At 41.1% G+C, this 17,337-nt stretch overlaps 3 protein-coding genes across 13 annotated transcripts in view; all 3 read right to left on the reverse strand.

The window, feature by feature from the left end:
• Nucleotides 1-1,136: 1,136 nt before the first annotated feature.
• On the reverse strand, nt 1,137-5,425 carry timm10 (translocase of inner mitochondrial membrane 10 homolog (yeast)). Its single transcript, XM_008407788.3, has 2 exons — nt 5,211-5,425; nt 1,137-3,086 (listed from the first exon to the last, which is right to left on the reverse strand). The coding sequence occupies exons 1-2, from the start codon at nt 5,279-5,281 to the stop codon at nt 2,891-2,893; spliced, it is 267 nt and encodes an 88-aa protein (XP_008406010.1). The 5' UTR covers nt 5,282-5,425; the 3' UTR covers nt 1,137-2,890.
• A 105-nt stretch (nt 5,426-5,530) lies between these two features.
• LOC103463981 (uncharacterized) lies at nt 5,531-13,654 on the reverse strand. Of its 3 annotated transcripts, XM_008407767.3 has the most exons (8): nt 13,025-13,654; nt 11,331-11,399; nt 11,026-11,140; nt 10,015-10,946; nt 9,523-9,612; nt 8,840-9,329; nt 6,363-8,015; nt 5,531-6,070 (listed from the first exon to the last, which is right to left on the reverse strand). In XM_008407767.3, the coding sequence occupies exons 3-8, from the start codon at nt 11,126-11,128 to the stop codon at nt 5,880-5,882; spliced, it is 3,459 nt and encodes a 1,152-aa protein (XP_008405989.1). In that variant the 5' UTR covers nt 11,129-11,140; nt 11,331-11,399; nt 13,025-13,654; the 3' UTR covers nt 5,531-5,879. The 3 variants fall into 3 exon arrangements, with proteins under 3 accessions (XP_008405989.1, XP_081463302.1, XP_081463295.1); XM_081607176.1 differs by having other exon boundaries at nt 10,015-11,140; XM_081607169.1 differs by lacking the exons at nt 11,331-11,399; nt 13,025-13,654 and having other exon boundaries at nt 11,026-11,314.
• Nucleotides 13,655-14,785: 1,131 nt separating this feature from the next.
• ctnnd1 (catenin (cadherin-associated protein), delta 1) overlaps nt 14,786-17,337 on the reverse strand; it is a 32,144-nt gene continuing 29,592 nt past the window's right edge. For all 9 annotated transcript variants that reach the window (XM_008407692.3, XM_008407676.3, XM_008407710.3 and 6 more), the window contains one exon: nt 14,786-16,711. In XM_008407692.3, coding sequence (XP_008405914.1) covers nt 16,653-16,711 — 59 coding nt within the window. In that variant the 3' untranslated portion in view covers nt 14,786-16,652. The remainder of the gene's footprint in view (nt 16,712-17,337) is intronic.

Raw genomic sequence — 17,337 nt, forward strand, 5'->3', positions numbered from 1 at the left:
CAATAGTTACTAATTTTGGTAAATTCAAGCTGGTGATGTCAGATTACATTGTGTTGCATTCAATTGGAAAAAAGAGATTTCGATAACAAATCGGACATTAAGCGCAAATCGGACATGCGTTTAATGTCCGATTTGCCATAACTATTTATTGAATTCATAGTCGCCAGCTGGGGTGGCAAATGCCACCCCATGCCACCCAAGTAGATCCGCCCCTGCTCTTCGCTTTTCTTCCAGACTCTGGGTCCTTGGTTTTAAAACTAAATGCAAAAATGTCTTTCCTCTGAAAACAACTGGACTGAATCCAGCTGCTGCCCACACTTCATCAATCTCAATCTCTTGAACGGGCTTTGAGTCACAATCCATTCAATGCTGTTTCTTATGCACCGTTTTTTGCCTTTTCTGTTTTTCTTCCACTAGCTTTTTTAAATAACACCGCCCTGTGTGAATTGTCTGCTTCCTGAGCAGTGATCTTCAGCAGCTTACCCTCATTGTCCACTGGACAGCTATGAATAAACAACAAATTGGAACTAATGGGTCAGGAATGTGGGTCAAAACTGAGAGATTGAGTGGGCTGTAAGAAAATGCAATTTTTTAAAAAAAATTTAAACTTTGACCTTCACAAATCAAAAACTTATTTTAATATGAAAACAGACTGACTTAAAGACATTAGAGAGAGAAAGAATCTATAAATCCCTGTAGATAATTTGCTTAATTTATAGTCAGGAAGAAGAAGTGGATACAGTCACTCGTTCATTTGCATTTGTGTATTTAGCTCACGTTAATGAATGAGTGTACACAAGACAAAAAGTTGTGTTTGTGTTTACTATGAAAATAAAATGAATAAACGACGTGACTGACAAATAATTTGCAATGAGTCAGCTTTTCATTCTTGTACCATTCTTGCATTGCGATGCCAAAACATAATATTCCACAATTAAAATTTCATTTTCGTTGCTCCTATGTGACATCCCAACTATGAGAGGAAAGAGAATTAAGTTTTTACTTGCTGTAAACCATAATAATCAAACACAAATAAAAACTTGGAATATAGCCCTTTCAACCACTTTTCTTATTGAAATACTGACAAATAATGTTTTTAATTTTGGCTAATTGAGATGCATGAAGCATGGGACAGATTCAGTTTCTCAGAAGATAAACAGTACACTGTTTTTATTGAGCGTAGTTAACAGACTCTGCAGTTTGCACATGAACAAATTTTAATCGACGAAACACTGCGGTCCGGTAAGAGCCAAACAAAGTCAACACAAACACAACAAAGAGCAGAGTCCATTTTATCTGGATTAACCATACAGCAACAGCTGGACATAAAAAAAATTATGAGCAAATGTTGGGTAGCACTTTATTTGAAGGGGTGTGCATAAGACTGACATAACATAACATCTGTCATGAACATGAAATCTTTGAATGTTTATGACTGTTGTCATGAAGTGACATTCGGTAAATAACGACACTTTTAATGCAAAGTTGCTCTAAAAGTTGCATTAAAAGTCCATTAAAAATGCCAACTTTGCATTAAATTATCATAATTTACAAAATCATGCAAAGTTGGCATATTTAAATCGACTTTCAATGCAACTTTTAGAGCAACTTTGCATTAAAAGTGTCATTATTTACCGAATGACACTTCATGACAACAATCATAAACATTGATAAAAACGTCTTTGTTCATGACAGTGTCATGTCAGTCTTATGCACACCCCTTCAAATACAGTGTTACCAAATGTTGCATAGTGTCTTGATTAAAAACACTTCATCTCAACCAACACAGCCACTGTTTTCTAAATTAGTTGTAGACTCGGTAGAGCTTTAACTATGCAGATCTTGCAGGCAGAGCCGACCCTAGAGTATTTGGGGCCCTGGGCAGATCACACCCACCAACCCAAACCCTGATATCTCTTTTAGTCTGTCTCAGTTTGACAGTGTGATGATTTCCTGCTAAGATAAATTGACCCTATCAAAGAATGAGTTCCTTGAGCCCATAATTAATCATTTTCCATTAATTACTACAGAAATAGCATTAAATACACTTTGTAAGCAGGTTTAGTTCGCAGACTTATGTGGGCCCGAGAGCTTATAAGAAAGTTTTTAAAAAAATTAAAATTATTTGTAGTTAAGTGTAAATAAAAAAAATATCCAGTTCAAATGTAAGCAAAACAAATAAGTTAGCTCCAGTAAATCATGACTGTTAACCATCTTTCTCTACCACATTTGTTAGTTCTTTAAATCACACCTTACCTTACATTTAATTTTTTTTCCAATTCAAAGATTTGGGAACCAAATACAAAAGTATGCTCTTAAATATATTTCCAAATCTGTAATTTTGAGACTTGTATACACAAGCCCTGTTGGGGCCCCCTGCTGGTCTGGAGGTGCTAGGCACCAGCTAAAGTTACTTATATCTTGGACCGGCTATGTCTGCGACCTTATGCAATCTTAGGAGCTTACTTTTTTTTTTTTTTTGAAACAGAAAAACATGTGAAAAGGCTGACTGAGTTCATCTCATAATCAGTAACAGCTCAGAAGCTTGAATGGTTCTGGACCAGAGAAAGCTGGAAATTAGCTGTAAAACTGAACGTAAAATGTCCTTCTTCCCAGGCGGTTCTCTGCAGGTGAGGTCTTCAGGCAAATCTGAAGAAACCAAATTCAGAGAAGCTTGTGGAGAACCACTTTCCTCCATTACTTCTGCCGTTCGTGTCATCCTCTGATGCAAAAGAGTAGGAATCTCATCTTAATGGACCCTCAAAACCTTTAACTTAACATTTTTTTTTATTTACCCACCCTCTTATTAAGACATGAGTCTGTTAGATCCCACACATCCCAGCCCAAACTCTTGCATTTCTCTACACAGACGCCGTTTTCTTCAAAGTCTCTATCCGCTCCCCACCGCCGCTTTCCTCATCATCTCCTCATCCTGCACGGAGAGCTCTGTGAGTTTACGTCCCAGTCTCTCGTGAAGGTCCAGATACTTGGCCACGCAGCGGTCCAGGCACACCGACTCTCCCTTCGTCAGCTCCGCTTCCTTGTAGTGTGGCGGGACGCACTTCCTGTGGCAGGCGTTTGTCATCCTGAGAACAGAAAAAGTCCACATTGTTGATTTAATACAGACAAAAAGTCAAAGTCATCCCAAAGAAAAAAAGGAAAAAGAAAAAGAGAAGTTACTTCATTTATGCTCAAAATCTGCTGTCTGGTAAACCTCAACAGCACCACCTGCTGGATTGTAATTTTAATTTAATGTATTCATTTGTTCAAACAGGAGGATAATGAATTTTAATGAAATTTCGCAAAACGTTGTGGCCGATGAGGATGTTGGCTGATAAATGGCTTGGATCAAAAAGTGCAACTTCAAATTATAAACATAACATTTCACAAAACAACTTTTCCAGATACTTTGCTTCAAACAGTAATGTGAGAAATATTATTTCAAAGAACCCAACAACTGAAAACAAGCAGCATGAGTCAACCACAGACGACAGGAATGAATCCACGCACCCCTGTTGTGAATCAATTTAAAACAAACCAACGTGACTCAGGCAACTTCCGGAAACATTTCCTTTCTTTTTATTCATGTTGGTCTGATTTTCACACAATCATCCAATTTGAAGAGTTTCTGTTCTCATTACACACCTGCTGCACACCTGACGTCAGCAGGATGATTTCAGTCTGAGCACATTACAGGAGATCTGGAATCACAAGTTGGTCCGGATAAAATGGAAAAATGTTGTAGATCAGGGACCAAGTTTGGTACATGTTTTGAAAACTTTTTTTTTTTTCCACTCTACAACCTTGCACCATATTGGGACTACGACATCAATCAACACAGAAAGTCACTCGATGCTTACTGAGCTGCACTTCCACTGGACGAGGGAAGTTGATGAAACTCTTTCTTCGTTCACAAGTTGCATTAATTACAGACTGTGTGCGCTATTGCGCTTTTGGATCCTACAGTCTTAGCTGAAACAATCCCCGTCTCATCACACCAGTGCTACCAGGAGGGCTTGGATTGTTTTTTTGCAAACATCACATTCTCACAGTACCATCTTCTGAAATTAGATAATCAAAATAAATCTCTCAACACAAAGTAGCAGAAATGTGTAAAAGTGTAATTAAAGGACATGATTTCCATTTTGTCTGCACCCGTGTTCAGCCCCTTTCCTCTGACACACTGAAGAAAAATATTCCCACAGCATGATACTACCATCACCATGTAAATGGTGTATTCACATTTCTTTTTCTGTTGCCAAAGCATTTTTTTTTTTTTTTACTTTTAAAAATGTATTTTACACCGCATAGCAATTTGACCCTCCAGAATTACCCTTTAAGCTGGCTTGGCTTTATGCAGGAGTAGACACTTATAAAAGGATTTGTTTTCCGTTATAATTTTTTATTTTATTTTATTGAAATACTGTAATTTAAGCTTAACACATTATTGTTTTTATATTGCATTATCTTATAGAAAACTCGCCTTAAGACCAGAGCAGGATTTCAAAAAGAATGCAACACTGATTATTTATGCTCAGCCTACAAATCGTGACCTTATGACCGAGTGGTGAGAAGAAAAGTCATAAAATGTTACTGTTGACGTTCATTGCAAGCCATGTGGTTGTCCTTCTGGAAGAAGAGCTTAGGTCCGACGAACCAAAACTTAACTTTTGAATCATACATGCAAAAAAATGCACATCACACACCGTTCTCATGCTGAAACATGGTTGCGCCTGGTGACACAAATAGTGCTGGGTATTTTATAATGGCTTTCTTTTTTTGCGACGTCACTCTTCACATGCAGCAGAAATCAGGTAAAACAGACAGCATCATGCTGTGGGGATTCTTTTTAGTCGAGCCTGAGAAATTGTACACAATTAATGGGGGGATGATGATGATGATGATGATGATGATGAACGGACCCTTAACATACAGGCGGAGCTACAGTGGGTTGGTTTGGATCAAAGGATCTGCTTACATTAAGTGTAAAGTGACAAATGTTGAGGAGTGAACATACTTTAGTTATGGATTGCACCTTATAAGATATAAAATGAACGACTTTATAAGTTGCAGGTTGAAAACAGTCCTTCTGATCAGAATATATTCTAGATCAACCTAAAACACTTGAATGATCGACATTCACCTTATTTTGTGTGTGCGCGCGCGCGCAAAACTCGGAAACGATTTTGGTTCGTTAGCGGAGCATTTACCGGTTGTACATGTCAGCCATCATCTCCACCTCCAACTCCGCCGCCAGCTGCTGCGCCTTCATGGGGTCCATGTCGCCGTCTCCGTGCTGCTCAGCCCCGGCCTCTAACCGCAACCCTCGCCGCTCCTCTGACCCTCTGCTGCGGACAGAAGATCCAACCGCCGCTTCTCCTGTAACCTTCAAAATCTGCAGCTAAAACACGTGTGGTGCGTTTCCTCTGTGACTTCCGCTGGCAAGACAACGTAAAACGAGGGCTTCCAAAACAGTGCGCCCCCTAGAGGCGTTTCTCTGTGCCGAGGAAGAGAAGGCAAAAGCCAGACATGAAAAGACAACGTTTTAATTAACATAACATTATATTTTACACATAAGACTGTTTTCAACTTAATAGCTTCTAATTTTTGTCAAAGAAATTAGTTAAATTTATTTGAAAAATATAAACAACAGTGAGAACTTTCCTCCTGCTTGTTAATACAAGAAATGTAAACACCCTCCACTTGAACTGTACATTTTTAACTAAATCTGGTGGAAAACTAAATTCTGATTCAATAAAAAAAGCATATGCCAGATAGAAACGAGTGAACTCCAAAAATTATATAAAAATATGGAACCATTAAGAGTGCTGAACAAACATTGTGAAAAAAAACAACAACAAAAAAAACATAACTAAGCATTATTCTCCTTCATCTCCTATGACATCTATTTCAATAACATCCTCCTCCTCCTCCTCTTCATCTGGAATGACGACGACCCTTTCCTCTAGCTCTCTGGTTGAAAACTTGTCAGGAGAGTAAAGTATGACGTCCACCTCTTCGTCCTCCTCCTTCCCGTTGCAGCCGGACAGGGTGCTGCCGCCATCGGCGCCTGGTGACACAAATAGTGCTGGGTATTTTATAATGGCTTTCTTTTTTTGCGACGTCACTCTTCACATGCAGCAGAAATCAGGTAAAACAGAGCACACTGAAAATGTCCGAGAGTGTGTGAACAGTTTGTTCCTGCATCGACAAACAGATGAGTTTTTGTCTCAATATGGAAAGCTATACAGCATCTCGGTCTTTCGGTGGCAACACACAAGACTGGGACGCTTTCACAGTCCGTGAGGTTTTAAAAGCTAAATCAAACCAAAAGCACTGATGAAAATCAAACCTCTTCATACCTTCATCAAGTCTTGTAGCAGACTGTTTCTCCTCTTCTGGGATGTTGCAGGAAGAGGCCGGTTTGTCCTCCTCGCCCGAACCGCAGCTCTTCCTGGCCTCTGAGCTGCTCGTTGCATCCTGCTGGCTCGTTTTACACGCAGCTGCCGACGTGTTGGGAAGTCGGGTGTGATTTTCATCAACTGTAGCATCAAAAAGCGCCCGGCGGTGAGTCTCTGAGGCGCCACTCTTGTCCATTTCTGCCTTCTTCTCCAAGTCTCCAACATCCGCAGGTTTGTTTCTGTCTTGGACTTCAGTCCCTTTCCTTGTTTTGGAGTGTTTGCGTTTAATCAGTTTTTGGAACTCCTTCAGAGTCACCATCCACGACTGCTTCTGTGGTTCCCCACTTTTCATGTTATCCGTTTCGTTTCTTCCAGAGCTCTCATCACTAGCGGTCCTCTTCAGCTGCCCCGCCTCTCCCTCGCTGCCCATCGGCTTTCCACACTTTACGTCTTCCAGTGGCGATTCCTTCTCCGATATTTCCTCGCCGGCCTCAATGTGACCCTTTATCTCAACGAAGGCGCCGACATCTTCTGGAAACTTCTCAAGTTTTATTTTAGGCGGTCTCCCACGTTTCCTCTTGGTCACGGTCGGATCTTGTTTGTGCGCCACGACGGCCCGGTGGATCACCGGGATTAAAACGCAGCACTTATCTGAGACGGCGCTGCTCGCGCCGTGCTCAGACTGCTTCACGAAGCCCCTGGTCCTGATCCGCGGCTGTTTGGCGCCGAGGTTTCTGGGCTCTCGGGATTTCTCGTTGCCTGTCGATGCTGACGGGGGATTGTTTAAGGAGCTGATGGCGATTTTCCTCTGCTTCATCAGAACGTTGTTGCACGACAAACTCACGGAACAAACTGTTGTTGCTGCATTTCTGACTTCTGGGTCCAGGGATGAAACTTTAGGCAACTCTCTCCAAGAATCCGGTCGGCGCCTCCTTCTCCTCTTGGGCGGTGCCATGTCTTCAGCAGCGTCTTGTTTGCTTTTCTTCCTCTTTATGGCATCAGGTTTTTTCTCTCGTTTGGGTTTTAGTTCTCCCTGCCCCACGCTCTTCGCAGACCCTGCCTCTCCTTCATTTTTCAGTTTGAGCTTCCTGAAGCTTTGCAACTGCTCTGCGTCGCTGCCCGTTTGCAGCAGCTCGGTTTTACCCGCTGTGATGGCGTTGAGCGGAAAGGTCAGCATGCAGGCGGTCTTTGTGAGCCAGGGCAGAGTTTGAACATCGCTTTCCATCCGACCCGAGGCGCTGGGGTCGGGCTGTTGGTGACCTGCAGGGGGCACCAACGGGGAAAGACATTGCGGCAGCCTCAAGTCCTCCATAGTGGGCAGGGAAAACGCTTCGGCTGACTGCGTGTCGCTCTCATGCGAGAGGGACAAAAACTCGATGCTTTGGTCTTCCTGGCAGAATGGCTGCTGCAGCATCAAGTCGTGAAGTTTCTGCCCGCTGGGGAAACACGAAACGGGATACGGGGAGCTCTCCCCTCCGGTCCAGCTCAGCCCATCCATCGGTCCAAAAGATCTGAACTCCGAGTGCTGCGGTTGCTCTGTCTGCAGAGCCGTGTGTGCAGCTGAGGGGTTTGTGTAGCCTGGTTGGTTCTGAGCTCCAAAACAGTAATGGAGCCCTAGAAAACCAGATCATCAGGGGTTAAAGATCAACAGCAGAGAAAGAGAGAGAGAGAAAGAGAGAAAGGAGATTCCGTTAAGTTCATGTTTTGGTTTGAAAATAAAAATCCATCCCGGATCATTTTTAGACAACAAATGTTCTGATCAGGGATGCAACTAATGATTATTTTTGGCAATCAAGTATTCTGATGGTTAATCGGATAAAACAACAGGCTCATAAAGCAGATTTTCAATTTTCAATTTAACCATTGAAGACTTTTAATGTAATATTAGAAATAATTAAATGATGCATCTAAACAAATAATCCAACTCCTTCTTTAAATAAGAAAAAATGTATAGCCTACAATTAATAACGGCATTTCTTTAGTGAATGCTTCATCATTTGTAGCAAAGGATTCAGAGGCAGCTAAAAATATCATTGTGAAATCAACATGTGAAAAGCTCGACCCTTTCTCCTCAACTTAACATCCACAGAATAGGGCTGGTATGTTGATTTTATTTTACTTTATTTTGCAGAATTTGAACCAGGTGATGCTAAAACTGCCACCTGAGGAACATTTATATACTGCTCAAAAAAATAAAGGGAACACTTAAGTATTCACTTAAGTGTTCCCTTTATTTATTTGAGCAGTGTATATATTTTTACAGTTTTGACTTACTTACTGCTCTGAGTATGTGTTGTTCTTTCAGCAAATTGACTTTTTTTATAGTCTGTATTAATCAATTACTAAATTATCGAACAATTACTTAATCAATTAATCACAATTAATCGCTTCAGCTCTGGTTTGGTCACATTAATACAGCAGAGTCAAACAAAACCCACCTGTGTCCGTGTTTGAGTGGCTCCCCTGCCTCCCCAGGTCTTGGTAGAAAACACACTCCTCTGCGCAGACGTCGGAGAGCGGCGCCGCCGGCCCCGCCCCGCTCTCCACACCAGGGACCTGGCAGAAGGTCGGCACGCCGTGATGGTTCGCGTGCGTCTTCCTGCAGCTCCTGCCCAGGTCCGGCAGCATGCTCATGCTCATTATGATGTTCTCCAACAGCTTGTCGATCTTCTCATCGGATTCCTCCATGGGACCCTGAAGCGGGGAGCGACCCTCGGACTCCAGCTCGCTGCTGCGGCTCAGAGAGAGCCAGCCACTGGAGCGCGCCTCCGAGTCCGAGCTGGTGTTGGCGTGCTTAGGAGGCTGGGGGGAGGAGGTGAAGACAGGCTGGACCCTCAGGGTCTCTGGCTTCTGGACCGGATGGACAGAGCGGGCGGGGGTGTGGACAACTTTGGGAGCAGAATGATGGGGTTTCCGGTTGGAGCAACTCTGCGGAAACAGACACAAGTTGGATTTTAGGAACACGTTTGTTTTTTTTGGGGGGGGTTTTTTACGTTTAAATCTAATCATTTTCAATCTGCACTGACTGAACTAGACTGAATATAAAAAAAAAAGTGTGGGTCAAAGTTCATCCATTGTGGCATAAAACAGATTAAGCTGTGATATTATGCTGTGAATCTACCTGATTCGGGTTGGTAGGAACCGACGCAGACTCGTCTGCGTCTTCCACGATCTCCCACTCTTCTCCTTTAGTCCTCCTCCTCAGTTTCACCTGAGCCAAAGATTATTGAAATAATGTGATAAAACCACAGCTCTGTTCTTCCTATTTAAGTTTCTGTGGGTTCATTGCTTTGAGCATTACAATTTGCAGCCACCAAACAAACACATCAAATAAAGTTCTGATTACTTTTATGTCTCTTCTGTCTCTATTTCACCAGGTTACCTTCTGAATTTTTCCACTATGTATTTTTTGTAAAGTGGGAAGAGGTTTGGCCAGCACACGGAGACGTACAGGAAGTATTACTCCAGGATGCGAAAACATCCATTAAAATTGTCTTTAATTTGTAGATTTTAATAAGCTTCTAAATGTTTCCAGATTATGAGACGTTTTCGATTATAGTTCCCCTTGATTATCGTTCAGTGTCATCATCTGAGTGCAGTGTGCAGGTCTCACCTTGACAGAAATCTGTGCAGAATCCATCATCTGCTCCACCTCTTTCATCCTGTCCATATTTTTTCCACTTCTTCTGAGATGCGAGTTGCTCTTCTCCTTTTCTTCTCCCCGTGTCGTTTCCCTGCAGACTCCTCTTGGCTGAGCACAACTCCCTCCGTCCACAGTCACGTTTCCGTCTTCCTGTCCTGGCTTCTCTCGCTCCACCAACTGTCTGGAAACGCTCTTTTCATGAGATGCTGGTGAACAGGCGGCGGCAGCGGCGGTGTTGGCGACCGGTGGCACCGTTCCTCTGCACCTGGACGACGCTGAGAAGGATGAGGAGTGTGTTAAGTAGTCGGAGGACTGTCCAGCTGTAGACTCCGGCTCGCTGTGGACGGTCAGGAAAGGAGTGAGCGAAAACTTGGAGATGTTTTGAGGTAGCAGTGAGGCAGACGAGTTTGTTGGAGGCGGAGTATAATCAGAAAGAGGACCAGGACTGGCCGCAGACATCAGAGTATCGTTTACAGTTTGTGTCTCAACAGATAAAAAGCTTTTCCTCTGAACAAGGGAATCATTCTCCGTCTTTCCACTGATCTCAGTCTCAACCTGTGCATCCTGCATTTCCATCCCTTTGCCCTCTCCCGTGTGAAACCTCTGCCCTCGTTCCAGCAGCTCTGCGCCTTTCCTCTCCCCATCTCTGCATCCCAACACGAGGTCAGAGATTCCAAACTTGTGGGCGGCGGCCAGAACGTCGTTCTGCTCCTTGCTGCTTTTCACTTCCAGCCGCCCGGAGTACAGGAGCCCAACGAGCTTCAGTAAGGTGTGGGCCGTCACCTCCTGCAGGTGGAGCAGACGTTTCTGTCCCAACGGAGGGGTGGGAGAGTCCGACAGCCTCTGGCTCAGATAAGGGCTGAGGGCGGCGAGGACACAGCTGTGGGTTGGGATGGAGATACCTTGGTGGAGACAAGTCGGAGAAGTTACTAACAGGGACTTCTTTGGTTTTCCTGATGTGGCTTTTAGTAGCGGCCTCACCCTCAGTTTGCAGCAGGGTATCACAGAACTGGGCACGGTTTTGTTGCATCTGCAGCTGTTCGAGAAGCTGCATTTCATAGCCGGGCCACCAGAACCTCTGCATGTTCGCAAGATCCTGGGAGCAAAAAGCACCAATTAAGAGGGGCACTTCAAAAAACATACTGCAGCTCAACAAACTACTTGTAATGTTAGACTAAGACCACCAGAGTCAACATAAAATGCAATAATGTTATTCTTTAAGGCAAAAAGCTCTACAATCAAAGAGGAGGAAATACAACTGCCTCCTTGGTTACATCATTAATTACCTGTGATTAATCACATTTTTTGGGGGGCTACGTTTGACGAGTCACACCAAGGGCTGGTTACTGCCGGATCTGTGGGACAAATAAATACGATTATCAAACTTATATTGATCAAACAAGAAACTTAAACACAACTTGTCTGACAACATGAGGTCGGCGAAAAGCAGGGCTGGACAACTTATCACGACAGAAGCATATGATGTCAATCGATATCAATAATTGTCTATATCATTAATTATCGATTAGATTTTGTTTTAAATATCTGAAATACTGGCATGACCTTTCTTGTTTTATCTAGTTTTTACTCCACACCTTTACCCAAATAAACCTTTAGGTTTATTTGGGTAAAGGAGTTAACTGTCTTTAACTTTTAAAAAGTTAAAAACTTTTCAGTTTTTAACCTGAAACTGCTGCTGTTACTCTACAGGTTGTTGCTAGGTAACCAAAGTAAGAGGAGGGTAGGGGACTTGACACTGCTTGTTACCCAGCAGTAGGCTGTTGCTAGGTAACCAAAGAGTGAGTTTAGATGATTCCACTCACCTTGCTTGGCTCACAGTGAGGTTCAGTGATTAAAGCCTTTCCTCTGCCTACATCTCCCAGAATGCTGTGCGGTTCTGCATTGGAGTTCAGTGAATATTCTGTGTATTGAACACTATCAGATGTACTACGTACTGATATTGATCACGTGTTTATTGCGGTATGTTGTTATTGATTTATTGTCCAGCCCTAAGCGAAAAGCTCTTCAAACGCAAACATACGTCTTGGTCTAAAAAGTCTTTGGCATCCAACAGTCTGAAAGGGTTTATAAAGCAATTTCTATGGCTTCGGGACTCGAGGGAACCACGATGATGATGATGGAACAGGAGCAGCCGGCCAACCAAAATTACTCCAAAAGGGTTTTAACAGCTCATTCAGGAAGTAACAGAGCAACAAAGCACTGCAGTCTACACTTGTCACGGGTAACCCAGCGGTAAGGTGGAAGTTTGGATCCATGAGAAAGTTTCAAGGCCTAAATCACTGCTGAGCAGAGAGAGTACAATGGTCCATGTCACCTCTGTACTGTTATGACCTGAGCATCAAACATGGTGATGGCAGTGTGATGGTCTGGGGCTGCTTTGCTACTTATGGATAACTTACAATTTCAGAACAAAAAAAATGTAAAATAATAATTTAAATTGGATTATATCATAGACATCACATATTCTGTAAAACACACGGTGTAGGATGGATGAAGTTTTCAAAAATAATCCGGTTCCAGTTCAATTTACGGGAACCCCCTTGGTGCGTGCTACATCGGATGCTAACTTCAGCAAAATCCTATTGTTATGGACGGGTCTAGATTTTGTAGTCTGCAGTCTAATTTGGAAATTTATAACGCACTTTAAAAAACCCCAGACTGAACATTTCCGATTCATCGTATAAACGTTTTGGATTTCTTAAGGGTCTCAAAGCAGAACACGTGGAGTAAGGTCCATCTTTTCTCATGCTGGAGTTAAGGTCTATGACCTTCACTGATTACAAAAAAAAACCTTAAGGCTAACCGTTAGCTCTTGTAATTAGGCAGATTAATCTAAAACAGACGCACAAAAACCTTTTCTAATAACGATTAGCCCGGCTGGATAAACCCTGAACTTGTTGATGTTAGCTATGTTACATTGCTAAATTTGCTAGCTGCGGGTTAGCTTAAAAATACTCACCTTTACGTTTCCTGTAGCGCAAGCATTTGTCTAACGAGGGATTAATCTTCTTTTCACATGAAACTTACGCCAAACTGAACATTACAAAGAATTGATAAATGTTCAGCAGTTCTCTCTCTCACTTGCCGTTTAGCGTTTAATCTAAAGAGGAGTCACCGCTTTTGCGCGGAGCAATGCCACCTTGCGGCCGCTCTGTCAAACTACAGGAGGGAAAAACGAGGAAACCTGTTAAGACTATAGAAATTTTGACAATTTAAGTTAGTTCTTTGGAGACAAAATATTTTTACTTGTTATAAGTATTTAAAATAAATATTGCATATGACGCAATATATCAAATAATATATATTATTTGATAATAACATATCATGAACTCAAATCCAGCTCCATGTCAATATTTAACCACTTAGACAAAACGTCCCTGCTACCAATTTCCACCCTCTTACTTTAATTGACCGAGATGCTCAAGTTAACAAAGACCGGTAGGCACCTTGACAGAAAGACAGACAGGATATAATCAAGTCACTGTAATTTTCAGAAATAGTTTTAGAATCGCATGTTTCCTCACATCATAGAGTTTTAATTATGACTGATCCATATTTTCAGTTTACAGAACTTTGTGTGTCTCAATGAATCACATTGAGACACAATGTGTCTCAATGTGATTCATTCAATGTGAACTTTGGTTCATCAAGTTAAGCTTGATGAACCAAAGTCATTCCTGACAATACGCAGACCAAGAGTTTAAAAAAAAAAAAAGCAACCAGAATCCACCGGGACATTTTAAAAAACCTGAAGAACTGCTAATCAAATAAAATTTTAAAGAAAGTACAGTACTCTGATCTGTGACATAAAGCCGAACAGAAAGTAGTAACCATGAAACAACTCAAATGCTTTTAAGAGATATTTATTGTTGTGTGCTGCAGAAGGGAGTAGGTTAGCAAAAAAGAGCTGCTGGTGAAAATTTAAGTTTGTGGTTGTTGATTTTGAACTCCATTCCTACTTAAATTTCAACTTGCACTTTGGTTATTGCTTTATTTTATTTAAGCAAGTTATTAAAAGATAAATTCTTATTTACAATTACAATCACCAGTGTCAAAACATTGCTATGACACTGGTGGTGTGGGTTCTGTAAACCCAGTAACAAAGACAAGTAGGGATTACACCTTCAGCACTTTTGAAAACATAATTTATGAAGACCTCAGTAGACTGGTAACCAACCCAAAATGTGAAAATTGAGGAAATTACTCTGCCACAATTTAATAACTTACCAATATATTTTAAACAAGCGCTGGTAAATGCAGAAAGTGATAAAGTTTAGAAGTTGTTAGTTGCAGGGATGCTCTTAAATGGAAGAACAACCTTGTGCAGATTGATCAGCAAACTGGAATTGATCATTATTCTAGTTTTGTTCATTATTTGAAGAGTTTTTAAATGTTTTTTTTCTACCATGATACCAGATCCACAACAATCACCTCAACTACTTATAAACAGGATGTACTGATAATGCCTCTGCTAGCAGCTCAGTTTAAATACTTAATAAAATTTAAAAAATTAATAAAAAAGCCCACCTTGTCGTGGTGGGTCACAAATAATGAATGAGCAGTAATCCACCAGTACGTGATTCTCCTTCATCGTATTTATGTTGTACAACACATCACTGGTTAATTTATCCACACAAAAAGGACATTTGATTTCCTATACTTACACATTATCCCCGTTTCGCTACAAAAAACAAAATCACAACGATAGACAAGACAGAAATCTAGCGTTCTTTTTTATTAAAAACATTATTGCTAGTTACATAATTCAATCATAAATGAGAATGTGCAACTTTTAAGAGCCAAGGCAAAGAGATTAAGGTGTAATCCACAATCAGAATGTTCTGCGTAGGAAGTTTGTTTTAATCCAGCTATGTCGGTTTGCATTTAATTAAGACGTAAACTGAGTTTTTGTTTAAATCAAAAACGTAAAAATTGATTGCATATGCATTCACCCAGCACACCCAAAACAATGAACTCCCAAATCAATATAAAAAGAAAAATACATAAAACCATTAATTTTAACAAATATTCTCTTGAATAGATATAGTTTAGATGTGCTTTTATTCTTTTCACCATTTTAACTAGTAGCAAATTGTGTTCTATGCCTCCTTACAGATTTTCTGACATTATCCTTTGCTGTTCTCCAACTTTACTAAGTTTATGGTCGAAGGCAAGTTGTCTGCTTAGGAAAAAAAAAAAAAAAAAGAATCATTTTTCACCTGGAATGGAAAAGTAAAAAAAGACAAAACAAAAGAGAAAAAAACAAAACAACCCAAATACATTTCCCCCCTATAGTGCTTCTTTTAACAATCCAGACAATATCTACACCTCACTCGGCACTAACAAATGTGGGCTAAAACTCACAACACGGATTCACCTTCCAAATAGTGTTCTGAAGTAGTAAATTAAACAGAAATTGAGAATTTTATGCCATATAAAGAGGAGATTTTAAGCATTAAGTTCACTTATTCTTCCAGAACAGGCGTAAAAAAAAACCCAAAAAACGATGTATTCCCAACATATAAGCTGCAGCGATAGGAGAAAGTGAAAAACGTTTGTCTTTTCAGGCTATGTTGGATACATCCAATATGTGAGGCACTCCAGTTAGCTCACTGTTAGCAACAGCTCCCTTGCACATTCATAAGGTTTAAAGACCGGCAGATCCAGTTTGATGGCTGCTTCGGCGTCTCCCAAGAGTTTCCAAGATTATTAAACTATTTGAAAGAAGGATCACTTTCACTGTCTGCTCCAACAAGCCAGAGGAAAAATATTCTCATTTATTCCTCTGGACCGACACATATGCATTACAGACACTTGCACTGATTTATATTTATGGATATTCACCAAAGTCAGAGGCCCCCAAAGAGATCAGCGATGCAAGCTTTGAAGCACAGGCGGCACGTCAAATAAAGCAAAAGACATTTGTTAGTCCAGCTACTGAAAGAAAAAAAAAGAAAAGATTTTGAAGTCGGCCTCAACATTTTGGCACAGGTAGGCGCATGTACACGAGTAGCAGTTCAGAGCAAAAGCAAGTAGAGGATCAACCACTACAGCAACAAGAGGCAGAAGCTTTAAACAAATCTAATAAGACAGAAACAATGATTCTCAGAGAATTATGTAGCATTTAACCAGCAAAAAAATTAGGAAAAAAAAAAAAATAATTCCCTTGATTTCGTCAAAATAGTGTCATCGTCATGAATGTAAAACTTCCCCACAAAGTGTTCCAGTCTGATCATTTCCATTAAAAAGTGTCAAATCAGGCCTTTTAGTGTCTTCCTGGTAGAGTTGTACTGTAGTGTTGCTTCATGGAGACGCAAGAATCATAAGCCACAAACTCAAACTTAGTGGTTATTGAGTCACGGAGCACAGAGTGGTTATTGAGTCACAATCCGTTGTCCACAGGCAGCGCTTTAGATCCACATCACTTCCTGTGGTTTCATTCATTCGTCCGCTGCAATACAGGAATGTAACAGAGAGAGAAGAAGAAGAAGAAGGAGAAGAAGAGGAGAAGCTGCGACAGAAAGGAGTGAGTGTACATGTTGGAGTTAAATCCTGGCGGTAGTGTAGTGGTCGCCCCCGTTGTCAGTTCAGCAGGGGCAGTAAGTTGGAGGAGGCTGTCGTCTTGCGATGCACACAATCAGTTCTTCTGAAAAACAACAGAAAATCAGCGTGTTGGGAGCTGACTGTGTGAAGAAGCGAGTGATCAAAGGTGCCCATGCTTCAAATTCAAACTCAGAAAAATAATAATACAAGATTCACGAGAAGTAGCTGTGGGAAGCAATGTCATCACATCTTAAGACAAAAACTGTGAGGGAGAAAAAAAAAAAAAGCAAAACATCAAGATAAGAAAAATAACAGTTTCCACCAGCAGAGGGGGCAAAACAACGGTTTAAATACAGTACAATGAGAGCTCAATGAAAACAGAGGATGCTTTTGCAGTGCCTTGCAAAAGTCCTGGAATATTTTACATGTTACAGCCACAAACCTCACGGTGTTAATTTTGAGATTTTATGCAGCAGACAACACAAATTAGTACATAATTTCTAAAGTGGAAATAGAAAGAGAGGGACACATGTTTCTCAGCTGTTTTATCACTAATCAAAATTAAAAAGTGTGCCAGGCATTTGCATTTAGCAACCTTTTTACTCTGCAACCCCCAAATAAAACTCAGCCGCACACTTCTTCCAGAAGCTTTCTGAACCCTGCACAAAAATAATCACCCCACTGCTTGATGGTGGCAACACTTTTATTACTTTTTAGGTTTTGTTCATT

This window comes from Poecilia reticulata, chromosome 1 (assembly GCF_904066995.2).
Source record: "Poecilia reticulata chromosome 1, P_reticulata-male-v2, whole genome shotgun sequence".
In the NCBI taxonomy this organism is placed as follows: Eukaryota; Metazoa; Chordata; class Actinopteri; order Cyprinodontiformes; family Poeciliidae; genus Poecilia; species Poecilia reticulata.

Bases quoted from the DNA above. Each gene is read 5' to 3' on its own strand.
- timm10 (XM_008407788.3), bottom strand. From the start codon at position 5,281: ATGGACCCCATGAAGGCGCAGCAGCTGGCGGCGGAGTTGGAGGTGGAG. The intron at 3,087-5,210 runs GTAAATGCTCCG...TTCTGTTCTCAG, and splicing joins ATGGCTGACATGTACAACCG to GATGACAAACGCCTGCCACA.
- LOC103463981 (XM_081607169.1), bottom strand. From the start codon at position 11,185: ATGTTTTTTGAAGTGCCCCTCTTAATTGGTGCTTTTTGCTCCCAGGAT. The intron at 10,947-11,025 runs GTGAGGCCGCTA...GTCTCCACCAAG, and splicing joins TACCCTGCTGCAAACTGAGG to GTATCTCCATCCCAACCCAC. The intron at 9,330-9,522 runs GTAGATTCACAG...CTGTTTCCGCAG, and splicing joins TTCCTACCAACCCGAATCAG to AGTTGCTCCAACCGGAAACC.